Here is a 17778-nt window from a genome sequence, read left to right on the forward strand (position 1 = left end):
AAAGAGCCAGCTAGAGTAAATCTCAGAAGAACCAGTAGTCAGGAGTTGCAGGCATGAGAGCAAATACCAGATGCCCTCTAGGCTGCCAGTGAAGACATTGGTGACTGGAGGAGGGTGATAATGAGCAGAAGCCAGTGTGTGAGTAGAAGGTGAAGAAGTGGGGGGGCTGAATGTCACTGAGAATCACATAATATGGGCTAGTCACCTGTGCATAGGTCAGTCTATGAGATCTTTTAATTGTTAACCTAAAATGGTATATCTTCTATGGTTTTAACTGTTTTTGTTTAGTTTTAGTTCTCCTTTTCTGGTTCTGGGGAATGAATTTAGAGTTCACCACAGAATTATATCCCTAGCCCTTTCACAAATATTTGTAGAAGGGTTTGCAAGCATGAGTACGTGCATACATGCGTGCATGCAGCCCCATTAAGATGTAGGAAGTGGTAGCTTGTAATTGGTTCTGTGCAGTTCTTTGGTCTCTTGCACAAATTCAGAAGTTTGCCAAGTTCAAACATTTCTAAAGAACACTTTCCTGAAAAAAAAAAAATGGCACCTTCCTTACACTCTCAGAAATGATGACAATTAGAAGTTGAAAAGCAAAATAAAAGAGTGTAAGAGAGTGGTATAAGTTAAAAGAGTGGGAGCAGGAAAGACTGAGTCAATGGAGTGTAGTTCTTAAAGGTACATGAAGAGAACTTAGAAAATAGGACACACAGTATTTTACAGGGTTTTCACTTCCTGTGAGACAGAGACTTTATTTAAAGCATAGACTTTGGTTGGTTTGGTTTCATTTGTTTTGTTGTTGTTGTTTTGGTGGAATTAAATCCAGGGGTCAGAAGCCAGGCAGCCACACCACTCCTTAAAACCTTCATAGGCTCTCTCTGGCCAAGAAACTGAGGCCTTGAGGCTTTTGAACCAAATAAACATGGTTTGGTGGCTAGAGTAACTCATTTCAGAACTATTTCTGCTTCAGCCTACAAATCACTATCACTGAGGAGAGGCCTGAAGGGCAGCACTCCCAGGCCTGGTGGTCTCTGTCTGACAGCTCACACCAATTCTGACGTCTTAACTTTGAGTGGAACTTTGGAACTGTGTCTGCTTCGTCTCCAGGAGATGTCAAGAGTCTTGCTTGCCTTTCCAGTGTTTTACATTTACATTTACTTACTGTGTGCAGATGTGGTCAGAGGACACCTTGCAGTAGTCATTTCTCAGTCCAGCCTGTGGGTTCCAGGGATTCTAGGCTTGGTTGAGAGCACCTCTACCTACTGAGCCATCCTGCTGTTCCTTGTTTGTTTAACGTTCATAGAGAAGTATAATAAAGAAAAAAATCAAGACGACGTTGGCCAGGCCCTCCAGCACAATGAAGTTCTGTAACCACGTCCTGGAATTGTCAGCACCTGAGCCCTAGAGCCAGCACCATGTCAGAAGAAAAGTAGTGGAGCTGTGCTCTCCTTGCCACATCTGTCCTGTCTTTGATATGATTGGGGAAAATGCCACAAGGGGTTGTACAAGGATTCTGGCACAATATACAACACTGACCAGAGTTTGGGGTTGAAGCAGCTGTGTATATTATAAAGTTAGTCTCCCTTATTCTCATTAGGCTGCTCTGTCATTGTCTTATTTAATAAAGTTAAGGCATGTGACAACTTTAACTTAGAGAGCCTAAACCATTTGTAGAAGGGCAGCATCGCAATGTAGCTGAAAGAAATCTGCCCGGCTTTATTCTCATATGAGAAATGAAGATTAGTAATGACATGTGGAATATTCCAGAAACAGATATTTACTAGTTATTTGTCCATCATCTGCTGTATGTTCTGTGGATGGTACTATGTTAATATTAGACAATGACTGGTTTAAGTTTTTATTCTGCTCATCACATTACAGCCACCACCCTTTCACTGGGAGGCCAGTGCTATCTTGTGATTGGCTAAGAATAGACACATGAGTTGCCTGGAACTTACTTCAGCCAACTATTCTTTTCTCCTGTCACTCACAGTATTCAGTAGTGCCCAGTGGTGGCTAGTCTGGGCCCCTGTTTTCTGATGATGTATCTCTCTCCTCATAAAGGAGGCAGTTAAATGGCAACATGCTGGGCCAGCATCATTTCAGCAGTCAAAGCAATACTGCTCCCAGAGTTGCTTGGCAGGAATGCGGGCCTCAGATTATTCTATAGTATTGCCAGTCTCTGTGTGCTGGGCAGATTTTCTTGGGAGGAATGGATGATTTTTTGTTATCATGAAAGTATTCAAAACTGTTGTTCAATCATAAGTCTGAATTTATAAAAGAGAAATACACAGTGGTGGTCTTTTCTAAGATGAAGACAGGAAGTGGAGAGTAAGAACCTCTGTAGTCAGGGTGGAGGTGGGAGCCGGCAGGTCCACCTGGGTATAGTGATTTCATGGCTGCTGTGCACATTTCTGTACTATTTGACTTTTATAGCAATGGAAGAGCTAAGACGTGTTTTAAAAACAAAAGCTGAAAGATTTCTAATATTTTTGTTATGTTGAAACAGTCACAGATAAACCTTTTTGACCAGGTGGCTGTAGGAACCAAAGTCATGTGGAATATTGTGATTCTCTAGGCCTGTAGGCCTCTGTAGGTGCCAGTTCTGTGTCTGTTCTACGGAGAGGAGAATGAATGATGGTTTCTTTCCTTGAGAAACTTAACATCAATGAGAGAGAGGTCTGTAAGTAGAGACTTCAAATATAATTCAGTATGTTATGTTGTAAGATCATAGGCAAAGTGTGCGTCTTGTGCCTAGTCAGGATCTTCAGAAAAAGTTCACAGAGGACTTCAAAGAAATAGGCTGGTTGTCTACAACCTTTAGCTCAGAGAGTAAAGCTGCCAGAGCTCACAACCTAAGTTCCAGCCCGAGGACTCACATGATAGAACCAGCCACTCACTCAGGGTGTTCTATGGCCTCCACATGTGTACCGTAGCATGTGTACACAGAACGAAAAGGAACAAAAATGTAGAGCCAGGTGCTAGCGCACACCGTTAATTCCAGCACTTGGGATGCAGAGGCAGGTGGAGCTCTAAGTTGGAGGACAGCCAGGGCTACATAAAGAAACCTGTCTCAGAGAAAGAAAGAAAAGGTAAATTAATTTTTTTTTTATTAAGAAATTAGAGGGGAGTTGGGGATTTAGCTCAGCCCTGGGTTCGGTCCCCAGTTCCAAAAAAAAAAAAAAAGAAATTAGAGGAAGGGAAAGTCCTCCGGGCTACTGAGTGCTTGGCTACAACTGTACCTTCCAGGATTTGGTGCAGTGAGTGACGGTTGCTTAATTTCTTCCACTTAAATAGTAGGGTGTGCTCTTTTTATTATTTGTCAGTGTCGCCTGCTACCTCCACTCCTACCCTAGTAAGGTGAACATCCTACAGGAATTTTAGAAAGCCTATCTTTTGAGAACAAAGTGTAAGCTCTTTAAAACAGATTTTAGAAAAATGTATTTAATTTAGAAGACTTCCCCAACTCCTGTCTTTCAGTGCCCGAAGTGACGAAACCAAGTTTAAGCCAACCAACGGCCGCCAGCCCAATTGGCAGCTCTCCATCGCCACCAGTCAATGGTGGCAACAATGCCAAAAGGGTGGCAGTGCCGAACGGACAACCGCCAAGCGCCGCCCGCTACATGCCTCGGGAGGTGCCACCGCGATTCCGTTGCCAGCAGGACCACAAAGTGTTACTAAAACGTGGGCAGCCCCCTCCACCGTCCTGCATGCTCCTAGGGGGTGGGGCGGGGCCTCCTCCCTGCACAGCACCTGGAGCAAACCCCAACAACGCACAAGTGACAGGAGCGCTGCTGCAGAGCGAGAGTGGGACGGCACCAGGTAAGACACGACGCCAGGAAAGCGTTCCTTTGTTTGTTTCCTGGAATCAATTGTTAATATAGAGTTAGTACTGGGCAGCAGATGGGTGAGGGCCCCAACATAGGCTCTGCATGGGCGGTTCTCTCAGCTGGGTTGTGCTATCTTGGCGTGAAAGCATAGACTGTGTAGTTCCTCGGCTGTGTTCAGGAAGTGAGACTTGCATGGGGCTTTTTCTAAATCCTTTTCCAGAACCCTATGCTTCCAGAATGATGACTTACATTGTAGTATAGAATCTTCAGAGAATACTAGATGGTAATAATAATACCATCCTATAGTTTTTAAACAAGGGTTTGGTTTTTCTTTTTTTTTTTTCTTTTTTTTTTTAAATCAGTGTTTAATTTTAGAAGCCTGGATTTTGAACTATGCTAGACATTGTAATATAGACATGAGGGATCTTTCCCTGAGGAGTTTTGTTAGAAGTCTTGAGAGTTCTTTCTGTCTTGCCTTTTGAAACAGGATCTTAGGTATATCCTAGGTTGGTGTCAGGCCCATAATCTTCCTACCTCAGGTTTGTGAGATCATATGCCACCAAGAGTTTAAGTAGCGAAGAGTTTCCAGTCCCTTTTAAAAAAACAATGTGCCTTTTTAGGTTATATTAAAATTGAGAGCTAGAGAGATAAACAGGCAAAGGTGGTTGCCACTACGCTTGATGGCCTGAGTTCATCTTGGCCCCGCCCACAGAGTGGAAAGAAAGGGCTGACTCCCAGAAGTTGTCCTCTGACCTTCATATGTACCACATAGTACACATGCACATAACTAAACATAATCCTAAAAACAAATTTTAAAGAAAACCAACTAGACTTTGAATACCATCAAGCATAGGCAAGACCAGCATAGTCTTGAGGTGTTAAGATTCTGTGCTTCCTCATTTTATATATGTTGTTTTTAATTTGTTTTAATGGAAAAATTAGAAAAAAATTATTAAAACACATTATTTCCCCCTCATACACACTAGGTATGCTAGTACATCCTGTTGAGCTATATGCTGTGCAGTACTGATTTATCAGACTTAACCCCTTTGGGAGTCTGAACATGTCTGTTGCACACTCCCGTTTCTTCAAAGCTAGCTAAGGGGCACTCATCATTCAGAGAAGGCTTACTGAGCAGAATGTGTGTGGAATTCATACATTAGCAAGATAGGCTCTCAGTGAAAAGGCCAGTGTGGGAAAGGAAGGATGTGAACAGACACCACACTGAGAAAAACGGCTCTTGCTAGAGACAGAAGATTTTTCAGGTGACAGGCTCAGAAGTTGCTTCATAGATAAAGTGGCACTTGAAGTATGTCTAAAAAGATGAATAAATTTCACTGTGTGGCCTTGGGAGGAGAAAACAGTAGATGCCAGCCTAAAATGGTGCCCAGAGTAAAACTGTAGACATCTCTGTAGGTTATAAAAGACACAACTGGAAAGACTGGGGGGCCTTAGATCATAGAACATCCTAATGAAACCAACCAGCAGCTTTTGCTTTTCTGTGCACTAAGGAATTGTTGAACGCTCTCAGAGAGCAGTAATAGAACCAAAGGGGTGGGGTGTTAGGATAGGTTAAAGATCACAGCACATTTAAGGTTTGCTGTATTTTCTTAGGATACAAAAAGGTCCTTCTGTTTCAGCAAGATTGGCAAGTAGAGTGGGTAGCTTTTGAGAGCTGATATGGAGTTAGTTGTAGCACATACAGCACTAGGCAGTGACAGAGAGGAACTCTAGAGTGTCCTCAAAAGCCTAATGGCCTGAGTTCCAATCCCTAAGGTGCACATGGTAAAAGGAGAGAACCAACTCCAACCAATTGTCCTCTGACCTCTGCACTGGCACTATGACATGGGACACTATGACATGGGACACACGCTCATGTAAAGGGGTAACTCTAGCTACTGTACTAAAATCACTCCAGAAAATCAACCAGGTAAGCAAGCTAGTCTAGGGGATGCCCTGAGCTTTTCAGGGGCAGTCAGTGCTCCAGGTGGTTAACAGATGCTCTCTTTCCCAGAGTCAACCCTTGGAGGTGCTGCTGCTTCAAATTATGCAAATTCCACTTGGGGCCCGGGAGCCTCCTCCAACAACGGCGCCTCCCCCAACCCAATTCACATCTGGGACAAGGTGATTGTAGACGGGTCTGACATGGAAGAGTGGCCTTGTATTGCCAGCAAAGACACTGAATCTTCTTCCGAAAACACCACCGATAACAACAGTGCCTCGAACCCTGGCTCTGAGAAGAGCACTCTGCCAGGAAGCACCACTAGTAACAAAGGCAAAGGGAGCCAGTGCCAGTCTGCAAGTTCTGGGAATGAATGTAATCTTGGGGTCTGGAAATCTGACCCTAAGACTAAATCTGTTCAGTCTCCCAACTCTACTTCAGATAGCAACAATGGACTAGGAACCTGGAGGAGTACCAGTGGTCAAGATAGAATTGGACCTGGCTCTGGCTTCAGCAACTTTAACCCAAATAGCAACCCATCTGCCTGGCCAGCATTGGTCCAAGAAGGAACTTGTAGGAAAGGGGTGTTGGAGGCAGAAGGTAGCAGTTCCAGTGCACAAGTCAGCACAGTAGGTCAGGCATCCAGGGAACAGCAGTCAAAGATGGAGAATGCGGGTGTTAATTTTGTTGTCTCTGGCAGAGAACAGGCTCAGATTCATAACACTGATGGACCAAAAAACGGAAACACTAACTCCTTGAACTTAAGTTCACCAAACCCCATGGAAAATAAGGGAATGCCCTTTGGAATGGGCTTGGGGAACACCTCCAGGAGCACTGATGCCCCTTCACAAAGCACTGGAGATCGAAAGACTGGGAGTGTTGGGTCTTGGGGTGCAGCTAGGGGGCCTTCTGGAGCTGACACAGTCTCTGGACAAAGCAATTCTGGAAACAATGGGAACAATGGAAAAGACAGAGAGGACTCCTGGAAAGGAGCTTCCGTTCCAAAACCAACTGGGTCACAAAGTGACTCTTGGGACAATAATAACAGGTCTACGGGTGGGTCCTGGAATTTTGGCCCTCAGGACTCTAATGACAACAAATGGGGTGAAGGGAACAAAATGACATCTGGGGTCTCTCAGGGAGAATGGAAACAGCTGACTGGGTCTGATGAGTTGAAAATTGGAGAATGGAGTGGTCCAAACCAACCAAATTCTAGCACTGGAGCATGGGACAATCAAAAGGGCCACCCCCTCCCAGAAAACCAAGGCAATGCCCAGGCTCCCTGTTGGGGAAGATCTTCCAGCTCCGCAGGAAGTGAAGTTGGAGGTCAAAGCACTGGAAGCAACCACAAAGCAGGAAGTAGCGACAGTCATAATTCTGGTCGTCGGTCATACAGGCCCGCACATCCTGATTGCCAGGCTGTCTTGCAGACTCTTTTGAGCCGGACTGATTTGGACCCTAGGGTGCTCTCAAACACTGGCTGGGGCCAAACTCAAATTAAGCAGGACACAGTGTGGGATATTGAAGAGGTGCCAAGGCCTGAGGGGAAATCTGACAAAGGAACTGAGGGGTGGGAGAGCGCTGCCACACAGACCAAGAACTCAGGGGGCTGGGGAGATGCACCCAGCCAAAGCAATCAAATGAAGTCTGGATGGGGGGAGCTCTCAGCCTCAACAGAGTGGAAAGACCCCAAGAGTACAGGAGGCTGGAATGACTACAAGAACAACAACTCTTCTAACTGGGGAGGACGGGCGGATGAAAAGACACCTTCCTCTTGGAATGAGAGTTCTTGTAAGGATCAGGGGTGGGGAGGTGGGCGGCAGCCCAACCAAGGATGGACTTCTGGGAAGAATGGTTGGGGCGAGGAGGTTGATCAAGTGAAAAATAACAATTGGGAAAGTTCTGCCAATAAGCCTGTGTCTGGGTGGGGTGAAGGAGGGCAGAGTGAAATTGGAACTTGGGGCAATGGTGGGAATACAAACCTCGCTTCAAAAGGTGGGTGGGAAGATTGCAAAAGATCCCCTGCATGGAATGAGACTGGCAGACAGCCTAATTCCTGGAATAAACAACACCAACAGCAGCAGCAGCAGCAGCAGCAGCCACCGCCACCACAGCCAGAGGCTTCTGGTTCATGGGGAGGCCCACCCCCACCACCTCAAGGCAATGTTCGACCTTCTAATTCCAACTGGAGCAGTGGGCCCCAACCTGCAACCCCTAAGGATGATGAACCCAGTGGTTGGGAGGAGCCATCCCCACAGTCAATTAGTCGAAAAATGGACATCGATGATGGCACTTCAGCTTGGGGAGACCCTAACAGTTATAACTACAAGAATGTGAACCTTTGGGATAAGAATTCTCAAGGGGGCCCAGCACCTCGAGAACCAAACCTGCCTACCCCGATGACCGGAAAATCAGCATCAGGTAGGTACCAACTCTTTTCTCGGTCTAAGTAAAATTTAAAAAAAAAAAAAAAAAAAAATCCTGGTCTAAGCCCTCTCTGTTAAGGGGAATCTATTTAACTTACTCTGAGGATCGTTCCTCCAGTTCCAGCTTTCTTGCTCCAAGAACCCTTCCGTGGGGCCTGGCACCTGCTCTCATACATTACAGTGGTCTTTCTTGGTACAAGGAAAATATGACAACACTCTTGGTTCACAGAATTATTTTTCTACAATTTTATTTGTATAATTTTAAAAATTACAAAAAAAAATCACCAAATAAGCTTATTTCTTACAGAACAAACTACTCTTGAGTTTAAAAATAAAGAACTAAGGTAGAAAAATATTGGCTTTCTTTCCTTTCGTGCTCTACCTGTGAACCCCTTTCTGTGTTTCCTTCCTCCGTAGAGGAGAGCACTCTGGTGTTCTCCCAGGGACTGTTCCGGTGCTGTATCTCAGCTGGTGTCGGAACAGCTGGAGTCCCCTAACTTATCTTATTTTTATTTTTATTTTTATAGTGTTGGGCTGAGACCCAGAGGCTTGAGCACGAAGCAGTGCTCCACCTCAAGCTGCATTCCCACCTCTGAGATGACTGATGTTGACTCTAGGCAGTACGCTTACAAAGATGCTAAGGACAGTCAGATACCCAAAATCAAACTGTTGCAACAGTGCTTAATTCTGTTCTTAGTTTGCTACAAATGTCCCTGTAAAAGACTCAGCAATTAAGAAAATGCACCTTTCAGGATTGTTAGGTTGTTTTTTGTTTTAGTTAAAATTAATCATGTTAAGTTTTCCAGCATTCGAAATAAACTTAGTTTTTAAGTAAATAAAATTAGGAACACTAACATGCAAAGTGACTTTTTAACTAGCTCTTTTGTAAGTATTTAAAAAAAAATGTGGACAGAAATAGAAGCTATTCTTTAACTGCTTATCCAGAACCACACTCCTGGTGCTCTAGGATCCTATGTTCATAGACTCTTCAAACTGTACAGGATAGCAAAGGACAATAGATGACACTCTCAGCCTCTGGGGATTCTCACCATAAGCTGTTGAAGTTTGTTTCCTTCGTAAGTCTTGCTCTTATGTTTTAGAAATATACCTAAGCCTTAATTCTTTCCAACACGGGAGAAATTATACTTCTGCAGTGTTCATCTGACCTTGTTCTGTCAGCTTCTTAGTGGGAAAGAGGCAGGGATCCTGAACGTGGATCCCAGGGCCTGCCCCAGATAGGCAGGCAGTAGTCCTGTAGCTATGTCCTCCTTCTTTTCATGTATATTTAAGCTTTCTGTAGCTCACACAGTTCTTTCACTTGTTTCATATGTAGTTCATCTCGTGAACTCAACTTTTTCTAACCTGTCTCCTCTGGTAGATATTTAAGTTATACTTTACCCACACTTGGTATAACCTATCTCCTGATATTTAAATTGCTTCCATTTTTCCCCCTAGAGTTTAATACAATGAACACTGTTGTGCATATAAATGTACATAAATACATTTAGTACATTTTTTTAGGGTAAATTTTTCTGGCAGTGAGTTTACTAGGTCAGAAGTCATGTACATTGGACCTTTGGAAAGTGTCATTACCAAATGCCCTCCATGAAGGTTGAATTTGTTTCTGCCAAGAAAGTATGACTGTGCCTGCCTCCTTCACTCCACTGGATCTTAAGTATTCAATGGATCCTTAAAGACACATTTCTTTTTTGCAGTCTGGAGCAAAAGCACACCACCTGCTCCAGATAATGGGACTTCAGCCTGGGGTGAGCCAAATGAAAGCAGTCCTGGGTGGGGTGAGATGGATGATGCAGGAGCATCAGCCACAGGCTGGGGAAACACACCTGCCAGCGCTCCCAATGCCATGAAACCCAGTAAGTAGACTTGGCGTGCAAGTGGCAACTTGTCTCTCATAGGCCTGGTCCTTGTCTCAAGGATAGCAGCATTGGCAGGCGTACAGAGAAGAGCCACTTCCCAACTCCCCACTCCATCCACATGAAGCCAAATCCAGCTCTATACAGTGTTCGGAGGGAAATGAAAGTTTTCTTGCAAGCTTCATAGTAACAATATTTGTTAAAAGGGCGTGGTGGCAGACCCAACTGGACACTTGTGTCCGGCGCCTTCCTCTCTGGTTGTCCTTTCTTTTCTTCTCCCATCCACCCTCTACATTACTCTCCTCCTTTCTTATCAAGCCACATCTAGGCATAACTAATGCATTTCACATACGTTTCTGAACCTAAAACCTTCAAGTTTCCAGGGTCTTGTGGGTTTTTTGTGGATGTTTGGTTGGTTGGTTCTTTATTCAAGGCAGGGTCTTTCTTTGTAGCCTTGGCTGAACTGGAACCAAGCTACCTTGAACTCAGAGATCCAACGACCTAAAAGGCTTTACTACCACCACCTGGTGGCCTTGTGGTTTTTATTCCCATTTTTATTTCTGCTTCATCCCAAATAAGGTAGACAGTTGTGTAGTTGTGTTTTGGTCACTCCTATTTGAAATACCTACATTTGTTAGTATTGTAAAGAAAGACTTGACATTCAGCTGCCATGCTCACTAGGGGCAACCATTTTCTTAGCAATGAAATGCAAATTTCATACTCTCTCTCTCTCTCTCTCTCTCTCACACACACACACACACACACACACACACACACACACACAAGTTTTGTTGATTTGTTTGGGATAGTGTCTGAAATAGTTGATACTGGCCTCAAATTAATGGTAATCTTCCTGCCTTAGTTTCCCAAGTGCTGGGATTACAGGTGTGCAGCACACCCAGTTCTGAAACTTCTTAGAATTGGGGTGAGATTTTTGAGTTTTGAATCACTGTCTCCTTGGTTCCAGGAAGAATCATAGCTTGTACAAAGATCTTGATTGTAATGTCTGTTGTCTGCTCTCTTAAGTATGAGTAATGCATTTGCCTTGCATGTAGATGGAGCAGACAAAACTACAAAGATATTAAAATGCTACATTTGCAAGAAATCTGTTTGTTACATGTATTTACTGCAAAGAATTAATTCACTCTTCCTTTAAAGATTCCAAATCTATGCAAGACGGCTGGGGGGAGAGTGATGGCCCAGTCACAGGAGCTCGCCATCCTAGCTGGGAAGAGGAGGATGATGGAGGAGTCTGGAACACCGCCGGCTCTCAGGGAAGCACTTCCTCCCACAACTCAGCAAGCTGGGGACAAGGAGGAAAGAAACAAATGAAGGTAGTGCTTCAGTTTACTTACTCACTCCTAGAAGGTAAAACAGAGACTGTTCATGGAGGAAATGAAGCCGCTGGAGTCACCAAGTGTTTCCTTATAAATCAATAACTACTTCCCTTGTGTCCCCTAATCTTCCTGTCCCCTGACCTTGAAATCTTGAACTATTAGACATGGCATTATGGGTGAAATGAAATTTGTATGGTAGAGGTTTTCATGTTGTAATTTATTTTAAGCAGTTCCTGAGGCCTGCTTTTAAAAAACCTTAGGCTTTTGATTTAGAGACAAGTACTATGGGCAAATCTCCATGAAAATGTAAAAGTGATGGGCTGGAGAGATGGCTCAGCGGTTAAGAGCACTGGCTGCTCTTCCAGAGGTCCTGAGTTCAATTCCCAGCAACCACATGGTGGCTCACAACCATCTGTAAAGAGATCCAGTGCCCTCTTCTGGTGTATCTGAAGACAACTACAGTGTACTCATACATAAAATAAACCTTTTAAAAAAAAAAAAAAAAAAAGAAAAAGAAAAAGAAACTGTAAAAAGACACCAAATAGTACTCGCTTTCCCAGTGGTCATCAGTGGGTCTTGATTTTACCTGACTCATCCCAAGGCCCAGAGCTCTTCTCCAGTAACATGAAAGCTCCGTCTTTACCATTGCTATAACTAGATTCTTTCCTCACATCCTGGGCCAGGCATGCCTTCTAGATACCTCACTTTCCTTGTAACATGTTTCCTCTTGGAATGGTGGTTTATTACTTATTTTCCAGTCCTCAGGATGGAGGCCAGAGCCTTGAGAATTCTAGGCAAGCACTCTACTGCGGCTTTTACATTGGACACTAGTATTTCATCTGTAGCCATGATTTTTGTACCCAAACCACTGTCTTACAGATGCTTCTTTTCACTCTCACTTTCATACACACACACACACACACACACACACACACACACACACACACACACACACACAGAGTAGAAAAAAGGAGCATACACCTGTATGTTTAATTTCAACCTGAAAACCCTGCCCTGTCTCACAGGACCCTCACCTGACCATCACCTTGTGTCCTGAAGCTGTGGTTTCAGTACCTTAATTTCTTCTGTAGGATAGAACAGTTGTTTTTTGTTAGAGACATTGGTTGAAGCAGTTCTTCCTGGGTTTCCCCTTCCCTAAGGACTTCCTTTCTTTAGTTCATTAAAGAAATCTCTACACTGCTCAGGGTCTTGGTGATCTAATGTTGTCTGGCCTGCTTTGGCAATCTTTTGGTCATTTACAAATTAGCAGTGGATCAAAATTAATTGAATAAAAGATCCTAATTGAATTTTCCCAACTCAGGTGGCAACCAAGGTTTACTTAATTGGGAGTTGAATGTTTCAATTCCAATGCCTGTGGTTCTGACCTTCAGTACTAAGGATTTCATTTTGTTTAATGTGATAAAATATAAATAATGTAAAAATTGTCAGCTTAACCACTTGTAAATATGCAGGTCAGTGCCGTCGAGCATGCTCACATGCAATTTGTTTCTTTCTAAAGCCAAAAGCTCTGCACAAAATACTCACTCTCTCTCCTGCTTTCCAGGAGAACTCTCTTTTTTTTTTTTTTTTTTCTTTTTTTTTTTGCACTGGGGACCCAACCCAGGGCCTTGGCTTCTAGGCAAGCGCTCTACCACTGAGCTTTCCCAACCCCAGGAGAACTCTCTTAATCTTAACTAAATACAGGTATCCTACCGCCTTGATATATATTATTAACTTAATTTATATATTATATAATATAGTTATTTATAATTATATAGTATTATATATAACAATATTATAATATAACATATCTAATGTATAATGTTATACTATATAGATTTTTGTATATGATGTAAGTATATAATATTATTTATTTATGGAGAGAGAGAGAGAACGTTAACACACAGGCAAGCTGGTTGTGGTAGCTTATACCGTAATCACAACATTTAAAGACAGAGGCAGAAAGATCAAGAGTTCTGGGCTTTAGTGAGTGAGGACATCCTGTCTCAACTAATACCAAAAATAATAACAAGTCTGATACACCATAGCACGTGGAATTTTTACCTGTGGAATGCACAGCTCCACAAAGCCCAACCCACATCCCATTAATCCCTTCCTTCCACTGTCCCACAGCTCAAGGATAGTGTCTTCCTCCAGGCTTCTTTCCCACTGAGAACTGATGACCTTCATGCTGTGAACCATAGCAAAAGCTCTCTGGATGCACTCCTCACTGCCCCTACACAGAGAGTGTTGTCTGGTGGAAACAGACTCCTTTCCAAACAACATGCACCAGGAGCAATTCTTTCCTTGTTACAAGCCTGCTGGGGTCACAGGAGAGCGAGCATCCTACTGGAGATGGCAGTGGTAACATATAGTCATCTTACACAATCTGATACCACTTCTTTCCATGTAAAAAGTAAACTTCGTCTTTCTGGTTCACTGTGATAAGTAGGGGTGAAAGCATGACTGGGCCTAGGGCTTACTGGTCACCTAAAGGAACAGATGATTATCAAAATGACAAAGCTATTGGGTTTACTAGTCACCTAAAGGAACAGGTCATTATCAAAATGGCCAAGCTATTGGGATCGGATCGGAAGGGTGAGCGTTCAGCTTTGCGTTTCCAGTGTACTTTGTAGTTTGGGGAGGTTGGGATGAGCTCTGTGACTGAGGCCACGTGTTTTGTTTCTGTAGTGCTCGATAAAAGGAAACAATGATTCGTGGATGAATCCTCTTGCCAAACAGTTTTCAAATATGGGATTGCTGGTAAGTTTCATTTTTCTTCATGTGTAAACATATCTCAAATTTTAGGCATAGTACAAACTTAAGGACCACTGCCATGTAGACTACAAAATTATAGATTTAAATATGGGTTAAACAATGTTCTTGGCCCTTTGAGCTAAACAGTTTTCTATTTTATTAAGTGATATATACCAGCATTAAAAATGAATTGTCGGGGTTGGGGATTTAGCTCAGTGGTAGAGCGCTTGCCTAGGAAGTGCAAGGCCCTGGGTTCGGTCCCCAGCTTTGGAAAAGAAAAAAAATGAATTGTCTTTGCATCCTTTCTTTTGGAAAGGTAGCAATGAAAAAGACACTTAAGTGGACACTTGTTACTAGTGTTTGTGTCACCATATTTTAAAAAGAAAAATAAGATGTTTATCATCAGAGCTACCGCTTGTGGAGTTTGACCATGAGTTAAGAATGAGTTTGTTGGGTTGGGGATTTGGTAGCTCAGTGGTAGAGGCACTTGCCTAGCAAGCAAAAAAAAAAAAAGGCCCTTGTTGGGTTGGTTTAGCTCAGTGGTAGAGCACTTGGTCCCCAGCTCGAAAAAAAAAAAAAAAAAAAAAAAAAAAAAAAAAAAAGAATGAGTTTATTTCCTCAGGCAGCTGCTGAGCTAGTCCTCTGTCCATAGCTGAACTGATGTTGCTTACATGGGGGATTAATGCTATACATTTAATTAAGCATTGGATGGCCATCAAATTGTGATTGCAAAAATGTTACAGCCTTTACTCCAATTTCAAGCTCAATGCAGAGGGAGTTGTGCAGGGCCTGTGGTCAGATGTGGGTCTCACATGATCAGTAGCACCTCTTCTCTGATTGAAAAATGTGTGTCCTTAATCCTTACTCACTTGTGTTTGCTTTGTTTTGTTCAGAGTCAAACTGAGGATAACCCAAGCAGCAAAATGGATTTGTCTGTAGGTGTGTATCTCTCCACAAATAGGAATGGGATGTTTCCAGAGCTATGACAGGCCCTTGGGATCTCCTGCCCTGCTGGGCTTGAGGCAGTCAGATGGATAGATATTTACTAAATGCTTTACTTTGTGTAAGATTTCATGTACTACACAGTATAGACGCTGAGAATTCAAGTGACAGAAGAGGCAGGAAGGAGAATGCAAAGGAATGTTAAACAGTTTAACTGTGAAGAGGTTGTGTCCACCTCAGGAGCCAGCCTTGTTCTACCTGAGCTGGTTACTTCATGAAAAGTACAAACTTCACTGGACCATCCCTTATTACCATCCAGATGTTTTTTTCCCCAAATACTAGGAGCTAGATTCAGATTATTTTATTATGTCTGTGATGCTGGTAAACTAGGCCATCAAATTGACCCTCCGTACCCCAAGGTTTTGATCATTGACATATTTTCCCATTGTGATCGGAGCAGATGCAGGATCAGCCTTTTGTCTGTGAGATTTTTCTCAGTCATGCTTTTGCTCACCCCAAGGAACATAAGAATCAAACTAAGAGTAAGAGAAAACAATCCTGGGTAGCAGTGATTATGTATAGTCTGAGCTGCACCCCGATCATGTCATCATATAACAACAGATTCATAGGGCTAAGAAAGGGAGGAGGAGACAGCATGTATGCAGAGAGAGAGTGGCATAACGCACGCAGACTAAGCTGAGCAGGTACTGTAGACACGCTCAACTGTGCCAAGTTCTTCAGCTTTAAATTTCGGGGCAGCAGGAGTGCCTCTGACCTTTCTGTTCCCCATAATTGCTTTAAAACTTCAACAATCTATCTAACAGGTGCTAACATAGCAAAACAGACAGGTCTCTCACTGAGAACATTCGACTTCATGAACAAGATATATTCACCCAACACATCAATTTTAATCTAAATATTTGCTTAATCAGTTTTGCCTCAAGTCTCAAGTGTTCCATGGTAGACAAGCTGCAGCAGATACATATTTAATTTTTGAAAAATGGTCCTGTATATGTTCCAGGAACAGAGTAAGCACCCTGAACCAGTGAGAACTCTTCCTAGTCTCATTCCAAAGAATAGAAAGGATTTGTCCTCAGGACCTTAGAGAACAGAGGGCCAGGTTACATGTGGCTCTTGAAGGAGACATTGATTCCTGAAGTTTTTATTTATGTCCTTTCAGATAAGAAATTTGATGTGGACAAGAGAACAATGAATCTCGGGGATTTTAATGATATCATGAGGAAGGATCGACCTGGGTTCCGTCCACCTAATTCCAAAGACTTGGGAACCACAGACAGTGGGCCTTATTTTGAGAAGGTGAGTTGAATGCTTTGTTTAAAATAAAAGTTTATGAGAATCACTCTGTTCTTGTTTTCAGATAGATAATTCTAGAGAAAACATAAATTTAAAAATTTAGAGAGTTTAAACATGACTATACCCTACATTAATGTGGCGACATGAAAATAGCTGATGTCAACAGGTGATAGGGCAGGAATGAGAGCCATCTCTCCTTAATGTTTTTGTGATGGACCTCTAAGTTTTGGCAGGGAGATCATGGGCACTTAAAACATGGAGAAGAAACTTTAGAGATAAGTTTACTCTGTAGTCTTCTTGTTCCTGCTGTGTGCCCGCTACAGACAAAATCTGGACTCTGTGCAAACATTTGCATCTTCTATGAGCTTGGGTCTGGGTCTGGAAAGGCTCTCCATCATTCCTGCTTCCCTAATGGCTTGTGTTTAGGCAAATCAAATTCTCACTCCTGACTGAAGCAAGTGATTTTTAACATTTCTAATGAAACTATTTATTGATTCAGAATACTATTTTATGGTGCTCCTGGGCCCCACAAGACATTTAAAACCAAAACATGAACTTCTGGGCCAATAGCATTGCTGCCGGTCTAGGTGACACCATATTCATAGGAAGATTGCCTGGCTTCTGCTTCAGGAGCCATACCCCCAGAGTAATGGGTATTAGACTCATTAACAGTGTCTGACAACCCTTGTCCTGGTACGGTGGATGACTGGGTTACTAACTTAGAAGAGACAGTCTCTGTGGAAGAAATTGACAGATCGTGTCTGCTGGGCAATGTGTGATGGTTATTACCAGATCCAAATTTCTTCCTGGGTTATTGCTAATCCACTCTTGCTTTGTTTATTCCTAGTGTGTCTCTCTTTCCCTTCTTGCATTCTGTTGCTTCACTAACCAACACTCATTGTGATTGGCTAACTCCTACTACCTTTCAGCTGACTTTGCCTTTCTCCAATCAAGATGGGTGCCTTGGGGATGAGGCTCCCTGCTCTCCCTTCTCCCCTTCTCCCAGCTACAAGCTGTCTCCCTCTGGTTCCACACTACCCAACGTCAGCCTTGGAGCAATCGGCACAGGGCTCAACCCCCAAAACTTCGCTGCTAGACAAGTAAGGAGGCCTCTCAGATTTGTAATTGCTTGGCTGTGGCCTCACCTTGGCCCTGGTCTTCAGTTTATTGCATCATTTGTCTGTCTTGGGAAACTCGTTGATTACTGAATGCACAGAATGATATCAAGTGTAGGTTTTTACATCTTTCAGCCCATAGAACCCATCTCTCTCTCTTCATGTTTCTCAACGTGGATTTTACTTTAAATCTGTTTCTTTTATCTTTTCATTTTTGGTTATAACTGACTTAGGAAAATAT

At 43.0% G+C, this 17778-nt stretch overlaps 1 protein-coding gene across 8 annotated transcripts in view; it reads left to right on the forward strand.

Moving 5' to 3' along the window:
• Tnrc6b (trinucleotide repeat containing adaptor 6B) overlaps positions 1 to 17778 on the forward strand; it is a 207387-nt gene that overhangs the window by 153720 nt on the left and 35889 nt on the right. For 5 of the 8 annotated variants that reach the window (XM_032918140.1, XM_032918161.1, XM_032918150.1 and 2 more), the window contains 8 exons: positions 3481 to 3822; positions 5845 to 8193; positions 9914 to 10072; positions 11231 to 11406; positions 14101 to 14172; positions 15060 to 15105; positions 16289 to 16425; positions 17352 to 17522. In XM_032918140.1, coding sequence (XP_032774031.1) covers positions 3481 to 3822; positions 5845 to 8193; positions 9914 to 10072; positions 11231 to 11406; positions 14101 to 14172; positions 15060 to 15105; positions 16289 to 16425; positions 17352 to 17522 — 3452 coding nt within the window. The remainder of the gene's footprint in view (positions 1 to 3480; positions 3823 to 5844; positions 8194 to 9913; positions 10073 to 11230; positions 11407 to 14100; positions 14173 to 15059; positions 15106 to 16288; positions 16426 to 17351; positions 17523 to 17778) is intronic. The other 3 variants (XM_032918155.1, XM_032918159.1, XM_032918165.1) reach the window with 3 other exon arrangements.

Source organism: Rattus rattus, chromosome 1, assembly GCF_011064425.1.
Source record: "Rattus rattus isolate New Zealand chromosome 1, Rrattus_CSIRO_v1, whole genome shotgun sequence".
Lineage (NCBI taxonomy): Eukaryota > Metazoa > Chordata > Mammalia > Rodentia > Muridae > Rattus > Rattus rattus.